The sequence below is a fragment of the Cervus canadensis genome, chromosome 20 (assembly GCF_019320065.1).
Source record: "Cervus canadensis isolate Bull #8, Minnesota chromosome 20, ASM1932006v1, whole genome shotgun sequence".
Lineage (NCBI taxonomy): Eukaryota > Metazoa > Chordata > Mammalia > Artiodactyla > Cervidae > Cervus > Cervus canadensis.
The window spans coordinates 58,650,302-58,670,414 of record NC_057405.1 but is presented as its reverse complement, the minus strand read 5'-3'; the positions used below and the strand labels follow the sequence as shown (position 1 = coordinate 58,670,414).

General features: G+C 38.0%; 1 protein-coding gene across 1 annotated transcript in view; it reads left to right on the top strand.

Annotated features, from left to right (window-relative positions):
• The window catches only part of METTL24 (methyltransferase like 24), a 107,661-nt gene that overhangs the window by 49,342 nt on the left and 38,206 nt on the right, over positions 1 to 20,113 (top strand). The window contains exon 4 of the mRNA XM_043439580.1: positions 7,953 to 8,181. Within this exon, the coding sequence (XP_043295515.1) occupies positions 7,953 to 8,181 (229 nt within the window). The remainder of the gene's footprint in view (positions 1 to 7,952; positions 8,182 to 20,113) is intronic.

Genomic DNA, 20,113 nt, shown 5'->3' with positions numbered 1-20,113 from the left:
ATTAAACTAGGAGGCTGAAGATTAGTAAATGAGTTGCTTAGCCAGTTGATTAGAACAGAGTTCCTTTTTTCTTGGAGCCCACCAGCTATGCTGCAAGATTGGAGAAAGAATGGGACGTTGTGACAGTGGAGTTTATTTTATATCATATTAAAAATTCATGAAAGTAGGTCATAAAAATAATTGCATAGTTCTACATGCAAATTAAAGATCTCAGCTTGGTCCTATTTTCTTGCTCCAAACTGCCTTTATGTTTTGCTTAATATTTTATACCCTGGAATAATTTCATTTAAAGAATATAACTGAGTAAAACAAAACTGGGAAAGCTGTTTTGGGGGAAATTTTTCAAGTTCCTTTTTGCTTTTCTTATACTTCAAAGCCATTAGATAAAGTCATTCTGCTATAAGATTTCAGATTCTTACATATAAAAGGTAGTTTCTTATTTTCATTTAAATGTTCACTATTCAAAATCAACTTTGTAAAGAGCAGATAGGAACAGTTGAATTCTACTGGGAAAAGAAATGGATTGGTTTCAAGGGCCAACATTTGATTCAAAACCTAACAATGCTTTAATTGAAAACTGGAAACTAAAGAAAATATTTCTTATGCCCTAAAAAAGAATGCTTTGGATTATGGGTGTTTATGTTCATTGTACTATTTCTCAGGGTTGAGAATATTCTTAGGTGAATTGTTTGCTTTAGGGGAAGGTAATAGCCAACTGACAACATCTCAGTTGATGCTGAGGGAAGAAAGAGACCCAGGCCACAAATGGTGGTTCCGAAATGAAGCAGAAACATTTGGGAGTGTTGGGAGAGTTGTGAGATAGATAGGCTGGGCAGGAGGCCAGTGGGTCATGGTGCTCCTACATTCAGGCCCAAGCCCTAAGCCCCAGGGCTGCAGCAGCAGACCATCCAAGCCACTGCTGTGCTTAGCCATTCCTATCCTAACTGAGCCTAATGAATGAAGCTGCAGCTGGAGGTGACCTTTGAGGAGTGAGAGGAAGAAAGGATCTCAGGACATACTGATCAGAAGGCAGAGGCTGAATACCCTTCTCTGATCTGTGTCCTACCTTTCTTCCACCTCCAAGAAATGAAGGAGGTATCACCTCTACATTCTCTCTGATATCTGAAATTTCTTTACGGGGAATCAAAGCTTTTTATTCTGCAGTTAATGTAAAAGAGTTTTTCTAGGAGTGTAGTCTGAGTCAAGTTTAGTTGAAAATTTAAAGCAGATCCATTTTAGTTTTGAAAAGGAATAGAATAGACCAATTAAGATAGGGGAAGGCACTGAAAAGGAAGGTTATGTTATGGAGAAGGGGAAAGAGAAGTTAAGTGAGAAGAGGCTGTGAGGTCATGTGATAATATTGTCTATTGCTTGACTTCAGATGGGGTCTGCCCTGCAAGTCTTCTTGTATGTGAGGTGGAGGGGTGATGGTAGGGAGATGGGGTGGGAATGAAGATGGTAGCTAAAGTGAATTGGGAAAAATCACCTTTTAATCCTTTATATCAAAGATTATATTTCAGGGGTAGGATTGGGAGTAGAGGAGAAAACTTAAGGGGATAATATGTAGATAAATCTTTTTTGTCTCTTGCTTAGTTTTCTGACGTGATGTACCATTTGGTTTTAAGATATAAATTCTCAGCAGGAGACAAGAAAATTTGATATGTGGTTTAGGCAACAAAAGCCAACATCTTAGGCAGAAAATCTGGGGCTTCTGGTTACCCTGAGCCTTTCAAGAGAAATGAATGAGCTCCAGAGCCAAAATTTTTATCCTTTAATAGTTTAATTAACACAGAGCTCATTTTTTATATGAATGAGGAATTAGAAAATCATGGTCCCAAGGACTCTTTTTAGACAATTTTCCCCCAATCATCCTCCCCATGAAATTTTAATACTATACACTGTATATCTATTTACATAACTTATGTATTATCTATACTCTAAACATATACTTAAAGAATCAGTTTTCTCCCCTGCTTAGGGACGATATCATTCCAGTTAAGAATATATGTTTTAGATGAAATCTTGGCATTTTATGCAATGTTATTTAATAAAAATGAATAATTATAAAATATTTTTATCCACTATTCATTGTCATTTATGCTTTGGAAAGCCTATTACTTTTCAGAGTGGTAAAAGAATCCTCCTGCAATGCAGGAGATGCAGGAGATGTGGGTTTGATCCCTGGGTTGGGAAGACCCCCTGGAGGAGTACATGGCAACCCAGTCCAGTATTCTTACCTGGAGAAACCCATGGACAGAAGAGCCTGGCATGCCACAGTCCATAGGGTTGCAGAGTCAGACACGACTTAGTGACTGAGCACACACACTTACTTTCTAGTAGTTGGCAGTTTACAGATCTAGGTGATTATTTGTCCAGATTCTCTGGTTTCTGCTGGAATGAGGAAAGGATGACTGATAATCCTGGGGGAAATACAAATTGTCTTACTTCTTCCAACCTTTCTGTCTTCAATGATGAGAGTTAAAAACTTTCCCTATATATGGTCTGATTTTTTAATTTTTTTAGTTTTTTAAACAGCTTTGAATTGAGATATAATTCACATACCACAAAATTCATCTGTTTAGAGTACGATTCAATGTTTTCTAGTCACCGCAGTCAATTTTAGAACATTATCATCACCCCAAGAAAGAAAGGCCTGTACTCAGTAGTGGTCACTCCCAATTTCCTCATACCCACTTCCTTCTTTTCATCTCCCACTTCTAGGCAACCATTAATCTACTTTCTGTCTTTATAGTTTTACCTACTCTGGACATTTCATATAAATGGAAGCATTTAATATGTGGTATTTTGACTGATTTTTTCATTTAGCATAATACTTTCAAGTTTTATCCATGTTATTACATGTATCTGTACTTCATTCCTTTTTACTGCCAAATAATATTGCACTGTATGCATATACCATATTTTATTTATTCATTCATCAGCTGATAGACATTTGGGTTTTTTCCACCTTTTGGCTACTATGAATAATATTGTTATGAATGTTCATGTATGGATTTTTGTGTGTGGACATATGTATTCATATCTCTTGGTTATATACCATTTTATGTTCCCACCAACAGTGTATGAAGGTTCCAATTTCTCCATATTGTCATCAACACTTACTATTATTGGTCTTTTTGTGTATAGCCATCCTAGTAGCTGTGAAATGGCATCTCATTATAGTTTTATTTTGTTTCTCCCTACTAGTTAATGATATTGAATATCTCTTCATGTGTTTATACTCTGAGTTTTTGCATCTTAGGGAACATAAAGGATAGTTACCCTAATAGAAATATTTTTAAAAGAATAATCAAGGATTTTAAAGTGCCACATACATCCCTTCTATCCTTCAGTAGCGTCAAAGAGCATGCAATTGTCAGTACTGTAGCTAGTCCAAGGGATACTTTTACGCATGTGGGAAAGGGCATCTCCTCCCTCAAGAACTTTTACTACCATCTGTTGGATAATCATTATGATGACTAGGAGTGGTGCCCCCTAGAGTTGTTTAGTGTGCAACCCACACAACTACACTTAGGGATACTGGTTGTTGCTCTCTGAGACATCAGGAGGGAGGGCCAATATGGTTACTCTGTTATTGTTACCTTTGGGTGTTTAGCCTTATAATTTGCCCCTTCCTACTTTCCTATTTCTCCAACAAATCCCTCAGATTTGACAACCCTTCTGTGCTGAAGAGTTTGTTGTGATCTCAAACTTTTACATCAACATATATGGAATAATATTAATATTTGTTAATATAAGCATGTTATATAATTTATCCTCTCCTCCATATAGAGGGATAGGTTACAGTGTTCATGAAAGCTTATATCTTTGAATATATGTATTGACACCTTACCTGTTTCAAACATGGCTTGTAGCAGGAATTTCTAGTTGTCCACCAATATTTATTCTTTCATTCTTCTTTGGTAACAGAACTCCTGAGTTTAGCAGGGCTCACAGTCATTGCCAAAGATTGCGTATTCTAGACTTTCTTGCAGCTGCAAGGGGCCATGTAACTAGCTTTTAGCAATATGATATGAGTGCAAGTGGTAGGTGCAATTTCTAGGCCACGTCATGAGGAGGAAAGCATGTGACTTTCACCTCCTCTTTTACTTTTCCTGATGGCTGGAATGCAGTTACGATGGCAGGAACTGGAACAACTATCTTAAAACTTAAGGTAGAAGCCATGCGCTCATGATCTGTATTTATAATATATACATAAAATATATATTTTAAAAATTTCTATAAAGTAAAATTTTTCCACAGTGAATTCTCTTTTCAGTTAAATAAGAGCAGAAAATAGTTTCCTTATAGACTAAATACACTTTTGGTATAAATAATCATTTTATTTTAGTTTATTATAGATATTTGTTCAAAAATATTTCTTCCTTACTACTTATGAGTTTCTTCAGATCAAGCACCAGGTTAATTTATCTGTCAATGAAATATAGCCCATCCCATGTCATGTTGGATATTGGACTGTATATTCTGGCAATTCCAGGCCCTACCTAACAGTTTTCTTTCACTTAGCGCAGCATTTTGTAGGTTTATCTGTCATCATTCATCTATCCCCTCAGCACTAAGGATTCAGAAGTAAGCAAGATTGACACAGTCCTTTACTTTATGGAGCTTTATTGTCTAGTAGCTGACAATTTTGTAGATCCCCAAGTTCACAAATATTCCTTCCATAATTCTGTGTCCTGCACTTATTTGCAGTGAGGTAGAGTATAAACAGCACATGCTTTGGAACTGCCTGGATTGAGTTTGAGTCTTGACTTTACCCCTTTGGGCCACTTTTTGCAACACCTATGTATATCAAATTTTTTCTTCCTTTTGCTTTTTACTCCTGCCACAAACTTGACTAATTTAAACTAAGTGTGAAGAAGTACCGTTTTGAATAAAGGAAAATAAGAATTACAGGCATTGATTAAATAAATGTAGTTTATTACTTTCCAATACAGTGCATATTATATATTTAAATTAAGTGAATTTTATTCAGTAAAAATAGCATAATAAAAAATTTGCAAATTTCAGTAGTTTCATGTTATTTAGTATATCACCCAAAATAGTTCCTCATCATCTAATAATTAACTTATATGTGCATATGGGTACTTATGATATTTCTAATAGAGAATCCTTGTACATATGTAGAAAATTTCTGGAAGGATACACAAAAAATTGCTAAGATTTTATCTCTGGAAATTAATGGCTAAAATTCTAGTGGTAGGAAACTTTTACTTTTTGTTTTGTATATTTATACACAACTTAAACTTTTTAAAGTGCATTTGCTATTTTTTTAACTATAAGAAATGAGTTTAAATTGAAAACATATCAATGTATAATATAATGCTTATAAAAATTAGTTATACAACTGTATATTATTAATTCTTAAAATTTTTTGAGGCTTTGATTAAAATATATACATGTTTTACAGAAGATCTTTTCTTGAAATGATGTTCTGAAAATTCAAAGAGAAATAAATCATTCACATTTCTTTACTCTAGAAAATTTATATACAAATCATATTTAAAGAGTACTTTTTTGACTAGTGTTTTGATCTCTTAGTGAGGCTACCAAACTTCCATTTTTCTGATGAGTTCCATATTTCCATGAAAGCACAAGTTTGCTCATCTAAATTTTGATAAATTCAATTAAGTGAAAAATCTTTTGGGACAAGTGATTTCTATAACATTCTGATCTATATAGAAACAAATCTGACTACTAAAAAATGCTTTGCAGTATCTATTGCTTCCCTAATATCTCAGTTGGTAAAGAATCCGCCTGCAATGCAGGAGACCCTGGTTCAGTTCCTGGGTCGGGAAGATCCCCTGGAGAAGGGATAGGCTACCCACTCCAGTATTCTTGAGCCTCTCCTGTGGCTCAGCTGTTAAAGAATCTGCCTGCAACGTGGGAGACCTGGGTTTGATCCCCGGGTTGGGAAGATCCTCTGGAGAAAGGAAAGGCTACCCACTCCAATATTCTGGCCTGGAGAATTTCATCGACTGTATAGTCCATGGGGTCAAAGAGTTGGACCTGACTGAGTGACTTTCACTTTTACTATTGCAACTCTTGGATTTACATTTAATGCCAGGTTTGTCAGTTAGCTATTGCTGTGTAACAAGTCGCTCTAAAACTCAGTAGCTTAAAACCATTATTAATTATTGCTTCAGTTCAGTTCAGTTGCTCAGTCGTGTCTGACTCTTTGCGACCCCATGAATCGCAGCACACCAGGCCTCCCTGTCCATCACCAACTCCCAGAGTTTACTCAAACTCATGCCCATCGAGTCAGTGATGCCATCCAGCCATCTCATCCTCTGTTGTCCCCTTCTCCTCCTGCCCCCAATCCCTCCCAGAATCAGGGTCTTTTCCAATGAGTCAACTCTTCTCATGAGGTGGCCAAAGTATTGGAGTTTCAGCTTCAACATCAGTCCTTCCAATGAACACCCAGGACTGATCTCCTTTAGGATGGACTGGTTGGATCTCCTTGCAGTCCAAGGGACTCTCAAGAGTCTTCTCCAATACCACAGTTCAAAAGCATCAATTCTTTGGCGCTCAGTTTTCTTCACAGTCCAACTCTCACATCCATACATGACCACTGGAAAAATCACAGCCTTGACTAGACACACCTTTGTTGGCAAAGTAATGTCTCTGCTTTTTAATATGCTGTCTAGGTTGGTGATAACTTTCCTTCCAAGGAGTAAGCGTCTTTTACTTTCATGGCTGCAATCACCATCTGCAGTGATTTTGGAGCCCAGAAAAATAAAGTCAGCCACTGTTTCCCCATCTATTTGCCATGAAGTGATGGGACCAGATGCCATGATATTAGTTTTCTGAATGTTGAGTTTTAAGCCAACTTTTTCACTCTCCTCTTTCACTTTCATCAAGAGGCTTTTTAGTTCCTCTTCACTTTCTGCCATAAGGGTGGTGTCATCTGCATATCTGAGGTTATTGATATTTCTCCTGGCAATCTTGATTCCAGCTTGTGGTTCTTCCAGCCCAGTGTTTCTCATGATGTACTCTGCATAGAAGTTAAATAAGCAGGGTGACAATATACAGCCTTGACGTACTCTTTTTCCGATTTGGAACCAGTCTATTGGTCCATGTCCAGTTGGTATCTTTAATCACATCTAAATATAGTATTTGGGCAGAAAAGTCATACTCATTGTTAAAAAAAAATCATACTCTCATGGTTAATTTAATGTTTTTCGTTCAAAATGATGCTTTAATTAAAGCTATGAATCTTACATCACTACATAAGAAATATTTCTCAGTAAATTAGAAATTTGTAAGTATATAAATATTCCACAATGTGTTACCTAACTGGGTACTTAAGTATAACTAATTCTTAATTTCTTCCCCTTGTTTATGTGAATTGAGGCGATATACCTCTTTTACTTCTTGAGTACCAGATTCAGTAGAACCACATACGTCTGCCTTTTTTCTTTAACTGTGCTTTTTAAAATACACCCCATTTCTAAAGAAAGCAGCTGTTGTTTTAAGTCAAACTGCATGCACAGCACAATGGTCATTACAAGGAAGACAAATTAACTCATTAGCAGAATGCACCTCTCCCTAAGGGAACTGATGCGTGGACTTTTTATTTTTGGCATATTCTGAGAATATCTTCTGAGAAGACTAGATAGTCTTTGTTTCATTGATACTATAGCTTATATCTTAAAAAAAATTAATTTGATATGCTCCTACATGTTTGAATATGTGATTCTCTAGTCTGCATTTAGCACCTAATTCCTCTCTTTTCTTTTATCCAGAAGCTTTTAGCTTTAATGCTTTTTGTGAAGGAAGGTTTACTGAATGTGTATAACCAGCCATGTTCTAAAACAGGAGAAGCCTTGATATGACTAAGAAAATTGGCCTTGGCACTATCATTTTTGTCAGTTAACACTTTTTCTCCATTATATTTTTTTGTTATTGATTTCTATCCTCTTTCTTTACAGCCTAGGAAGTGATGATACCCATTTTGAGGTTGGCATGGCCAACAATGGATGTGAAGTACATCGTTTTGATCCTAGTGTTAAATCAGCTCATGTTCTGGAAAGTGAGCGTCTTTGGTATCACCGTTTGTCCATCGACTGGCGGGACCCCCATCCAGCTGTTGCTGCCCAAAAACCGTATAGCAACACCAGAAAACTGGGAACCATTTTGAATGAATTTGGGCATCACAAGGTCAGATTTTTCATTTGATTTCATAGTTAAAGTGAACAAATTCATAAACTGTCTTTTTTTTTTTAATGCAAATCAAGGATTGGATAGTTGAAAGTTCAGTTTTAACCTCATCATTATTTATAGAGTCAGCTCTGTAGATATAAAGTTTTGGCAAGGATAGAGATATTTAAATTGATTTCAAGATTTTAGTTGCTGTTGAGTGGTGCTTAAGGTTTTGACCAAGACTCGGTAAGGATAATAAGAAACTAACTCTGATGGTGGGCTCAAGAGTACCATTCCCATTTGGCAATTGATCTTAAATTTCCAGACAGAGCAAACTACTTGTATCGGCTTCAAATACAAAAAGTAATCAGAACCAGGTTTATGTTTGATAAGAGATTGCTTGTATATCATGTTTCTCACTGTTGAAACAATGATTTTGGGTCTCCAGGCTCTTAAAGGTGAGAAAATATGTGTAGCTTTGATTAAAATGTACTTTGTAAAATTGAATGGACACTATGTGTATTGCAACTGATACAATTATATCAAAAGATGTCAAATCTCTACAAATATTTTATTGTGAATGGATAGCAAAAGGAAACTTAATCTTTGAACTGTGTTTTTTGAAAGCAGTTTTTAGTATAAATGTGACCAACTGCATTCTGTAGGTAGATGCTAGAGAAATTCTCCTGAGTGTAGTTGTCTTGCATTTGATTGCCAACCCTTCTTGGGCTTGGCCTCCCTTGGCTTATTATCCCCAGAGATGGCATGTAATTTAGGACATACCAGAATGGGTGTTCCTGAGACACAGTAGGTATACAGAATTCAATTTTAAACCTTAATTGGCAGCTTGATCTTTAATAAAAAAACTTCCTCTGCATTGTTCTTTTTCCTTCCCTTCCCCCTCTTCTTCAGCTTCCTCTTTTTAAAAAAATCCAAAAAACAGAAAACAAAACTTTCTTTAATTGGACAGGAGGAGCTTCTACAAGAACAACTTCAAAAAATTTGGTGTTCTTTTAACATGTGTTTTGAATTTTGTGTTTGTATTTTGATTTGCCATTGAGAGTAACTAGCATGTGATAGTTAGGAGACTTAATGAAACACATATAGGAGTTTGGGGATAAAAATCTTTGAACAGAACCCAAAGAAGTGAGAGCATTTTTCAGAATTTTATTTTGTTTTTGCTGTTTGTTACCTTCATAGATTTTTTTTTTTTTTTGTGGCTGAAGATTATTGCCTTGACCCTTTGACATGTCAACTCTAGATTATTCAAAGAGCTAACTACTCATTCTTTGCATTCATTTAGGAGTCTTACTGCTCCACCTTCATGCTTTTTATACCCTGGTCCTCCACTCCCATTCTTCAAAGAAAAGACTGAGTATCTAGAAGTGAAACACAAAGACATTTTGCTTTTTTGGATAATATTTTAGCCAAAGATTTGGTAAATGTTAGGATAAAATGAGACTTCAAAAAGTGATCTGTGGATATAATTTATCTATGCCACATATTGTATGAAAAATGTCTACCGGGTAGACACCTGAATTGTTTCACTCCATGGGAGCTGCAGTGGGCAAACCTTTATGCTGTAGATAAAATGTCATGCCTCTTATAACACTGCTTCTCACACAGAAGAAATATTTTCAGAGATTCCAAAAAAGAAAAATGTTTTAGAGGCTTTTAAAAATATTCCTAGGGCCATTATTTTTATTGAAAACACTAATAATGACATGTAAAAATGATTAAGGTGGTAATTTTATGTTATGTGCATTTTACCACAATAAAAAAAAAAATGGAGGAAAGAAAACCCCATAAATAATGAAAGTGATCTGGCTCAGAATTGCCACGTATGTATTTTCCCCTTTAAAAAAAAGTCCCTTGTTGAAAATTTAAAAGATACTGATATTCTTTCATAAAGATTTTTTTTGGGTGAATGCTTTAAAACAAAAACAACAAAATCTAAAGCCTTTGGTGAATGATTGCTTCCATTAGGACATGCTTCTAGGAGCTACATGGTACCAGATTAAAGGAAACCTCGGTTCTGGCCTGCAGCAGACAGGATCTGTTTTCATTTTTCAACATGTGTACAGACCTTGATAAATAGGATGTATCTCTGGCAGGGAAAACAAATAGGAAAAACACACTAAAACATGTCAATGTGTTTGCCTTGCCGCCTTCACTTATTTTTCCTGAAAGTGACTATAGACACCAAAGGGGTTTTGTTGTTTTGTTTTCACTTCATGGCTTTAAAATATCTCACATAATTTTGTGATGTTTTCCATTTTAAGCGGTTGTTTTTCTTATCTTTACCCATACCTAGATTCCAGTCACTCAGGCAAAAAATGTAGCCAAAAATGAAAGGCACAGTCTTAAGATAGTGACAGTAAGATGCATATGGCTTTCATACTGCTTTTAAAACTCTCTGGTAATTTTAACTTCAAACCGTAAATCAAAAAACCTTTCTAAAGCATCGAGTGAGAAGCAGCTGCATCAGCAAAAGTGTGTGCATGAGAAGCCCAGTCTGTCAGGGAATAATATCACCTGGATTCAGCATTATTTGGAATGATTAACTGTCTTCTTTTGGCTGAGTGCTTATTGCTGTAACTATGCATCTGAATTTTTCCAGAATGTGATTAGAAATATCGAATCTGAGGTTTCTGCTTATATTAATCATAAGACTTTATTACACAGAGTATCCCTAAATGATCCAGGCTGGTTAATGAGAAATTATTTTCAGTCATAATCATGCTGATAATAATGTGAATAACAGGACTACATTAGAGCTTACCTTTGTAAGGCTCATTACTCTAGGTTTGAGGCATGGGTCCTCAGGCAAGTCATTTAACCTTTCTGGCCCTCAATTTGATTGTCAATAAAATGGGGACAATGATACTACCTAAATGGATTGTTTCTGAGGATTAGAGCAGAGAGCACAGGGTGAAAACTTCCAGCGGAGTGCCTGGAGTGAATTTGTCATTTGATTGTAAATTGAAATTATTTATTAAAGATTTCAGTAAGTTTTTTTTATTAATTTATTTTTTATTGAAGGATAATTGCTTTACAGAATTTTGTTGTTTTCTGTCAAACCTCAACATGAATCAGCCATAGGTATACATATATCCCCTCCCTTTTGAAACTCCCTCCCATCTCCCTCCCCATCCCACCCCTCTAATAATTTCAGTAAGTTTTTACTAAATTTTATAGAAGCTTTTTTACCTTTCTTTGTTCTAGGGAAAAATATATCAGTGATTTCTCTGGAAATTGCTAACTGCACCTAATGCTAGTCAAGAGTTTTTTTTTTTTTTTAATGAAATCTTTGTGTGAAATTGAAGGGAATTGGTCCTTCAGACTTGGTCTTAGACTATTCTTGTTAACTGACTCAGGGTACCAAACAGCTTTGCTGGCAATTGTATAGAAAGTAAATACTGGACTGTATGCAAATGAAAGAAGCTGCTGAGAAGTAATCCAAAGCAGATGTAGACCTTGTGGCTGGGGATGCCAGTCAGGTGATGAAGCTGGAGCTGGACTTCCTGCCTGTTCAGCCCTGGGGGTTAAGTCCTCCCTTACCCAAGACTCTGCCCCCGAGCTTGTGTGTCGCCTTGGACTCTGAAAGGAATGCCACTTTCTGCTTCCCTGGGCAGAGAGCCTGCCATTAATTACAAAACAACAGTTCTGTTGTGTGGTTGGTGCTGTGTTTAAGAGAATACGAACTTTGAAATTAAACCACAAAAAGATTCCCTTTACTTCTCGCTTATCGAGTTTGCACATATAAGCAATATGTCAATGCTCCCCTACCCTGAAATGCTTATTGGGAATACTGTTCATGCTTTGCTGTTGGAAATGGAAAATGATAGACACTTTCTGGAAAAACATTCTACCATGTGTATATATTATGTCTTTTTTTTATTTCTAGAAATCCCTTTTGCCTTAAGTTCTGTTTTGTCTGCTGTTGATTCTGCCATACCAGCTTTTTTGGGGGAGGGGGGTTAGTTTTATATGAAATGCTATTATAGAGTCCTTTATTTTTATATTTTTTAGAGATAGTTTTAGTTTATGTACAGCCTGTTGCTATTGTTTTCCAGCCACTAAGTCGTGTCTGACTCTTTGTGACCCCTTGTACTGCAGCACGCCAGGCTTCCCTGTCCTTCGCTCTTTCTCAGAGTTTGCTCAAATTCATATCCACTGAGTCAGTGATGCTGTTTAACCATCGCATCCTCTGCCGTCACCTTCTCCTCTTGCCCTCAAAAGACCCAGCATCAGGGTCTTTTCCACTGAGTCAGTTCTTCACATCAGGTGGCCAAAGTATTGGAGCTTCAGCTTCAGCATCACTCCTTCCAATGAATATTCAGGGTTGATTTCCTTTAGGATTGACTGGTTGGATCTCCTTGCTGTCCAAGGGACTCCAAGAGTCTTCCCCAGCACCATAATTTGAAAGCATCAATTCTTTGGTGCTCAGCTTTCTTTATGATCCAGCTCTCACATCCACACCTCACTACTGGAAAAATCATAGCTTTGATTCTATGGACCCTTGTTGGCAGAGTGATGTCTCTGTTTTTTAATACGCTGTCTAGGTTTGTCATAGTTTTCCTTCCAAAGAACATCTCTTAATTTCATGGCCGAGTCATTGCCCACAGTGATTTTGGACCCTAAGAAAATAAAATTTGTCACTGCTTCCACTTTTCCCTCTTCTATTTGCCATAAAGTGATGGAGTCAGATGCCATGATCTTAGTTTTTTGAATATTGAGTTTCAAATCATCTTTTTCACTCTATTTCACCCTCATCAAACAGCTCTTTAGTTCCTCTTCACTTTCTGCCATTAGAGCGGTATCATCTGTATATCTGAGGTTGTTGCTATTTGTCTCGGCAATCTTGATTCCAGCTTGTGATTCATCCATCCTAGCACTTCACGTGATGTACTCTGTATATTGGGATTCCCTGGTAGCTCAGCTGGTAAAGAATCTGCCTGTAATGCAGGAGACCTGGGTTCGATCCCTGGGTTGGGAAGATCCACTGGAGAAGGGAATGGCTACTCACTCTAGTATTCTGGCCAGGAGAATTCCATGGACTGTGTAGTCCATGGGGTTGCAAAGAGTTGGACAGGACTGAACAACTTTCACTTTCACTCTGCATGTAAGTACAACAAGAAGGGGGACAATATACAGCCTTATCATACTCCTTTCCCAGTTTTGAACTAGTCTGTTGTTGCATGTCCGATTCTAACTATTGTTCCTTGACCCACACACAGGTTTCTCAGGAGACAGATAAGGTGGTCTGGTATTTCCATCTCTTTAAGAATTTCCCACAATTTGTTGTGATCCACACAGCCAAAGGCTTTAGCATGGTCAGTGAAGCAGAAGTAGATGTTTTTCTGGAGTTCTCTTGCTTCTTCTATGATCCAGCAGATGTTGGCAATTTGATCTTTGGTTCCTCTGCCTTTTCTAAACCCAGTTTGTACATCTGGAAGTTCTCAGTTCACATAGTGTTGAAGCTTAGCTTGAAGGATTTTGAGCATAACCTTGCTAGCATATGAAATGAACACAATTGTATGGTAGTTTGAACATCTTTGACATTGTCTTTCTTTGGGATTAGAATGAAAACTGACCTTTTCCAGTCCTCTGGTCACTGCTGAGTTTTCAAAATTTGCTGGCATATTTAGTGCAGCACTTTAATAGCATCATCCTTTAGGATTTGAAATAGCTCAGCTGAAATTCCATCACCTCCACTAGTTTTGTTTGTAGTAATGCTTCCTAAGTCCCTCTTGACTTCACACTCCAGGGTGTCTGTCTCTAGGTGAGTGACCATACCATCGTGATTATCTGGGTTGTTAAGTTCTTTTTTGTATAGTTCTACTGTGTATTCTTGCTACCTCTTCTTAATCTCTTATGCTTCTTCTAGGTCCTTGCCATTTCTGTCCTTTATTATGCCCATCTTTGCATGAAATTTTCCCTTGATATCTCCAGTTTTCTTGAAGAGATCTCTAGTATTTCACATTTTATTGTTGTCTTCTATTTCTTTGGATTGTTTGCTTAAGAAGTTTTTCTTTTCTCTCTTTACTATTCTCTGGAACTCTGCATTCATTTGGGTATATCTTTCCCTTTCTCCTTTGCCTTTTACTTCTCTTCTTTTCTCAACTATTTTTAAGGCCTCCTCAGACAACCATTTTTCCTTCTTGCATTTTTTTTTTTCCTTTGGATGGTTTTGGTCATTGTCTGCTGTACAGTGTTATGAACCTCCATCCATAGTTCTTCAGGGACTCTGTCAGATCTAATCCTTTGAATTTATTTGTCACTTCTACTATATCATCATAAGGGATTTGATTTGATCATAATGGAATGGCCTAGTGGTTTGCCTACTTTCTTCAACTTAAGCCTGAATTTTGCAGTAAGGAGGTGATGATCTGAGCCACAGTCAGCTTCAGGTCTCATTTTTGCTGACTATATAGAGCTTCTTCAATTTTGGCTGCAAGGAATATAATCAATCTGATTTTGGTATTGACCATCTGGTGATGTTTATGTGTAGAGTTGTCTCTTGTGTTGTTGGAAGAGGATGTTTTCTATGACCAGTGTATTCTCTTGACAAAACTCAGACTTTGCCCTGCTTTATTTTGTACTCTGAAGAGAAACTTGCGTGTTACCCAGGTATCTCTTGACTTTCTACTTTTGCCCTAAACATACTTAAAATTTAGTCAGACAGTTTAACAAAATTAATTTACTCTCTCAATGAAGTAATGTTCCAGTTATGGTTTTGGTTGGCTGTTTTTCATCATTTGATTTTGTGTGTATTTTCAAGTTCAGTTTGTTAGCTCATTTTCAGTGGAAGGTTTTTGGTTTGGTTTTGCTTTTTTCTTTCCTTTTTGGTTCTACCTTTCTCTGCCTAGTGATTTTACAATAGCCTTCAGGGCCCGGTCTTATATAAGCATCTGGGGGCTTCTGTTTCTTCAGTGATAATGGGAATATCCAGTTACTGAATTGTCTGGATTTGGCTCATTTGCTGTTTGCAAGAGTGAGCCTCTCTTCTCTTACCTCCCTAGACCAATGACTGGTTTTAAGCCTTAGCCCCAGTTAGTGGTTTTCAGCAGTTTATTTTGGGCTCCTTTCTGAGTCCAGGGAACTCCGCTTCAGCCCTTGGCTTTAATCAGTAAATGTGGCTCAGCTGCTTTGTGATGGGAGCACTTTTAGTTCCTGTTCTTTGTAGGAGATGCATCCCAGGACCTCTGCTACCTGCTCTATGTCAGAGCCCAGCATGTCCTGGCTTCAGTCCTGCTTACTGCTCTATGTTCTGGTCCCTGGAGATGTTCACCTTGATTTTGAGCCCGCTTTGATCTTTCTGTCCCCTGCCTCCCTTATCATTCTCTTTTTTGCTTTGTGTTTGGTACAATGGGGAGGGTGTGCATCTTGCCTTCATTTTGTTTTTTTTTTAACTGATTCACCTTTCTTCCTTAGAATCATCTGCAGAAATAGTATCCACGGACTCAATAGTCAACTGTTCCAGTTTTTTTCCTGTATACATTAAAAATGCCTTAATAAAAGATTTTGAAATGCTTATTTATATTGCCCCCAATCATATCCTATACCAATATTTCTCGTATATTATTATGTATGTGAACCACCTGGAGAATCTAATGAAAAAGTAGATGTTGACTTAGGAGGTTTGGGGTGAGGCCCAAGACTCTGCATTTCTAGGAAGCTCCCAGATAATGCTGATCCTGCTGATTAGGGACCATACATTGAGTAGCAATGTCTGTACCACAGTCTGAGGAACACAGGAGCAGACGATATTAACAGTAATGGTCACTGCTGGGACCTGAGCCACTCTGTGCTCTCCCGATGTCCTCTCACTCTAGCCAGAGTCCTTACCGAGGGTGGAGTGAGGCACAGATGCTACGCTGTGCCCCAGGTCATTTTCTTGCTATGCCAGCCTATTGCCCCAGCTTTCTGTACTAGACATGCTGTTTTTCTGGGACTAATTTTTTCTCAGGAGAAATTTTTTCTTCTCCTTCATGAAAATGTCCCCTGGTCATCTGCCGTACCAGTGCAAGGCCCAGACAGGCCTGAGTCCTAGATGACTAATGGCTTTACCCTGCAGCTGGATCTCTGCTTCTCAGACGTGTGCTCCCATCTAAACTGTGTACCCAAGATACCCTTCGTTGTACATACCCCCATCCTGACTACCTAGTGAAGTGCTCAGGAAATATATATTTGTCCACCTGACTTTCTCCCTGGTAGCTTTCTAAATAAAATGTGCAGGATATCAAAGTTTGAATAATTTACCTTTTCCTACAACCTACTATGGAATTAATCAGCAGCCGCATGAGCATCCAGAGGCTTTAGTCACTGATATTTCAAAAGAACATTTGGGTGGAAAACTGCATGGAAACAAGATATGCTGTGATAAAGGTAGAAGTCCAGGTGATTCTTTTAAGGCCCAGAGGAATCTTCTACTTAGACTTGTTTATATTCCTTTCTTTTCAAAGAGAGATGTGTATCTTTCTGTGTATTTGAAGGCAACTTCATCTTGCAGAATTGCTATTATATTTAATCATGATGGTGCTGTGTTTCTGTGAAATAAGCCAGTGGCAATTTAAGAGTAATGAGTCATTCATGGTACTGAATTGCGATTTGAAATGCAGAGACATCTTTCTTCCTCTATCAATCTGCAGTGGACCCTAAGGACAAGTCGTCTTGAGAACTTGAGTCGAGAACTTGTGCACTCAATATTGAGCAAATGAGTTTTGGCTTTTTACCATATTCACTCATCTATAATGGTGAGATTTGCTGTGAAGCAAAAAGTCCTGATTGTTCTTAATGATTTTCAAACCACTCAGTGAATCTGGATTGAGCTACAGTTTTTGTTTCCTTAGATGTGTTCTCCCTTGGTTTCCCTTGGCCAAAAGCCATGACTGGAAAGATTGTGTGTGAACAGTGCTCTGGAATCCAGAGACCAACTCCCACCTGTGTAACTGCAGGTTTCTCAGATTTCAGTGTTAGAATTCAGAACACCAGAAAACAAACCAAAAGTAATGGCAACTTGCCCCAGAGCATCCAATCTTCTTAAGGGACCTTGACTCAGAGGTCAGACCCAGGACCAAGCTCAGAGATTCTGATTTAGCTCGTCTGGCATGGAGCTCAGGAAATCTGTATTTTTAACCAACCCCACCCCATTCTACCCCAGGTGGTATGAAGATCACCATTTGTGATCACCTCCGTGGATAGAGAGGACTTCAGAAGCTCAGCCTTCCGTTTGCAAATCGCTCATCCCCTGCTGTGCACAGACTGTTTTAGACAGGAAGGGGGTCCAGAGCCTGGCTGTCAGCTTTGGGGGCCTCACTCCCTGGCTCCTCACTAAGCCTCTGTGGCCTCTGTGCCTTTAGTTTTCCTTCTTGTAGGGTGAGCGGTACAGATCTCTGCCATTTGTGAAGACTGTTCAGAAAATAAACTGATGCTGGTGATAGAGATGAATGAAGGGTATTCGTGGAGCCAGATTTGGGACTTTATCTCATAGAGCATCGTGACTGCCTCTCGCTCCTTCAGGACTTTCCGAGGGACCCGTTATTATTACCAAAGAGGAAGATTTCACATATGGAGGAAATTAGCCTCCAGAGAGCTGGCATTTGTTTTTCTTCGTTGCTGTGTACCAAAGTTGGCGCGTTTGTCTGAGAATCTTGCCATTTTGACAAACTTTGGGGAATGAGAGCTAAGTGAATCCTGAGGGAGCCGAGGGAGGCTCTAAGCTCCAGGTGCCCAAAAGGTTGCCTTTTTTATGACTTCCTTTCCTAACAGTAGGTCGACAGAGGAACGTGACTACATTCGGCACTACGGCACTGCGCAGCTCAGATTCACTAGGTCAGGCAGCTGGGCAACTTACTCTGTGTGTGTTAAAAAATGCTTAATGCCTTTTGACAGTAAGAGCCCCAAGAACTTGCTATCATATTAGTGAATCCTCTGAGGGAGAGATTCCTGAACAAATCTGTGAGGTCACACCCAGGCCGGCGATTTCTGCCTCAGGAGCACAGCCATGCCAGCCTCTGAGGTGCCCATGCATAATAAACCACCCATGAAGCGGGCTCCAAGTGCTTGGGGAAAAGTGGTCACAGTTTTAGTTGGAGGTAAAAGCTGATTTATTTTGCAGCTGTGAAATATTAGAAAAGGAAGATTTCATTCACCACTTTTTAGTTAAAAACATAAGGACCTTTTAAAAAACACAAATTTCCTAGCATGGAGTGGCATTCAACATTTTTGCAATTAAAATGATAATGAAACATTTCTTATAAGAACTTCTCTTTCAAATCAGTGCGATAGGTTCACAGCACAACATTAGAAGGAATTATGTAAAGCAGCCTCTCTGTTCCAAGTTTTATTTTAAGATCTAATTTATTCCAGATTCTGCAGGAAAAAACCGTTCATGTGACAAGCCTGCTAACAGATGTCAATTTAGTTTTATAGCACATGCCTGCACTTCAGAGTCAGAAAATGGAGATTATCCTTTTTGCCTTTGTTTATTACATGGCACAGCTTCATAACAGTATGCCCCAGAGGACAGCTGATTAATAACCTAGAGGCAAGCAACTTATCACCTGCTTTCCTCTTCTGCAGCGTTGAGTGTAAGCTTTATTTCATATTACCCTTTTGGATTAAGAGAGGAGCTATAAAAAGCAAAGGTGACAGAAAATGGATTTTTCTATTATAATATCATGTAGGTCAGAAGACAGATTATACTGTAGTGAAGAGAAGTAAAAGAAAAAAATAAGAATTAATCAACTGAATAGAAGTGAATCTATTTTGTGGTGTTGGTTGATAAAACAAAGTAATTCTATGTGAAAAATGTTATGTCAAAACCGACCGTAGCAAGAACTCTCCACTTCATATATCCAGGGCCCATTTCTCAATGTTTACATGGCATAGTAATTATTGGTTTATATGTTACACTTCTCTTCACATTCCCATCTGTCCAGTCCATCCATCCATTTATCCATTCCTCCATCTATCTGTCTAGTAAATATTTATTAAACATCTTCTATATGCAAGGGTTTGTGCTTAAATAATAAAAATATAGGGACAAACAAGTCTTTTGTTAATTAAAAATTGTTTAAAATTGTAGTGAAGTGCAAAATGAGGCTGTGAAGGTGCTGCACTCGTTATGTCAGTACATTTGGAAAACTCAGCAGGAGCCATAGGACTGGAAAAGGTCAGTTTGCATTTCAATCCTAAAGAAGGGCAATGCCAAAGAATGTTCAAACCACCATACAATTGTGCTCATTTCACATGCTAGCAAAGTTATGCTCAAAATTCTTCAAGCTAGGTTTCATTCTTCTGTGAACTGAGAACTTCCAGATGTTTAGAAAAGGCAGAAGAACCAGAGATCAAATTGTCAACATTCACTGGGTCATAGAAAAAGCAAGGGAATTCCAGAAAAAACATCTGTTTCATTGACTACGCTAAAGCCTTTAACTGTGTGGATCACAACAAACTGGAAAATTCTTAACAAGATGAGAATACCAGACCGCTGTACCTGTCTTCTGAGAAACCTGTATGCAGGTCAAGAAGCAATAGTGAAAATTGAACATGGAACAACAGACTGGTTCAAAATGGGAAAGGAGTACATCAAGGCTATATATTGTCACCCTGCTTATTTAACTTATATGCAGGGTACCTCATATGAAGCACTGGGCCTGGATGAATCACAAGCTAGAATCAAGATTGCAGGGAGAAATATCAGTAACCTCAGATATGCAGATGATACCATTCTAGTGGCAGAAAGTGAAGAGGAACTAAAGAGCCTTTTGATGAGGATGAAAGAGGAGAATGAAAAAGCTGGCTTGAAACTCGACATTCAAAAAACAAAGATCATGGCATCTGGTCCCATCACTACTTCATGGCAAATAGAAGAGGGAAAAGTGGAAGCAGAGACAGATTTTGTTTTCTTGGGGTCCAAAAGCACTGTGGACAGTGACTGCAG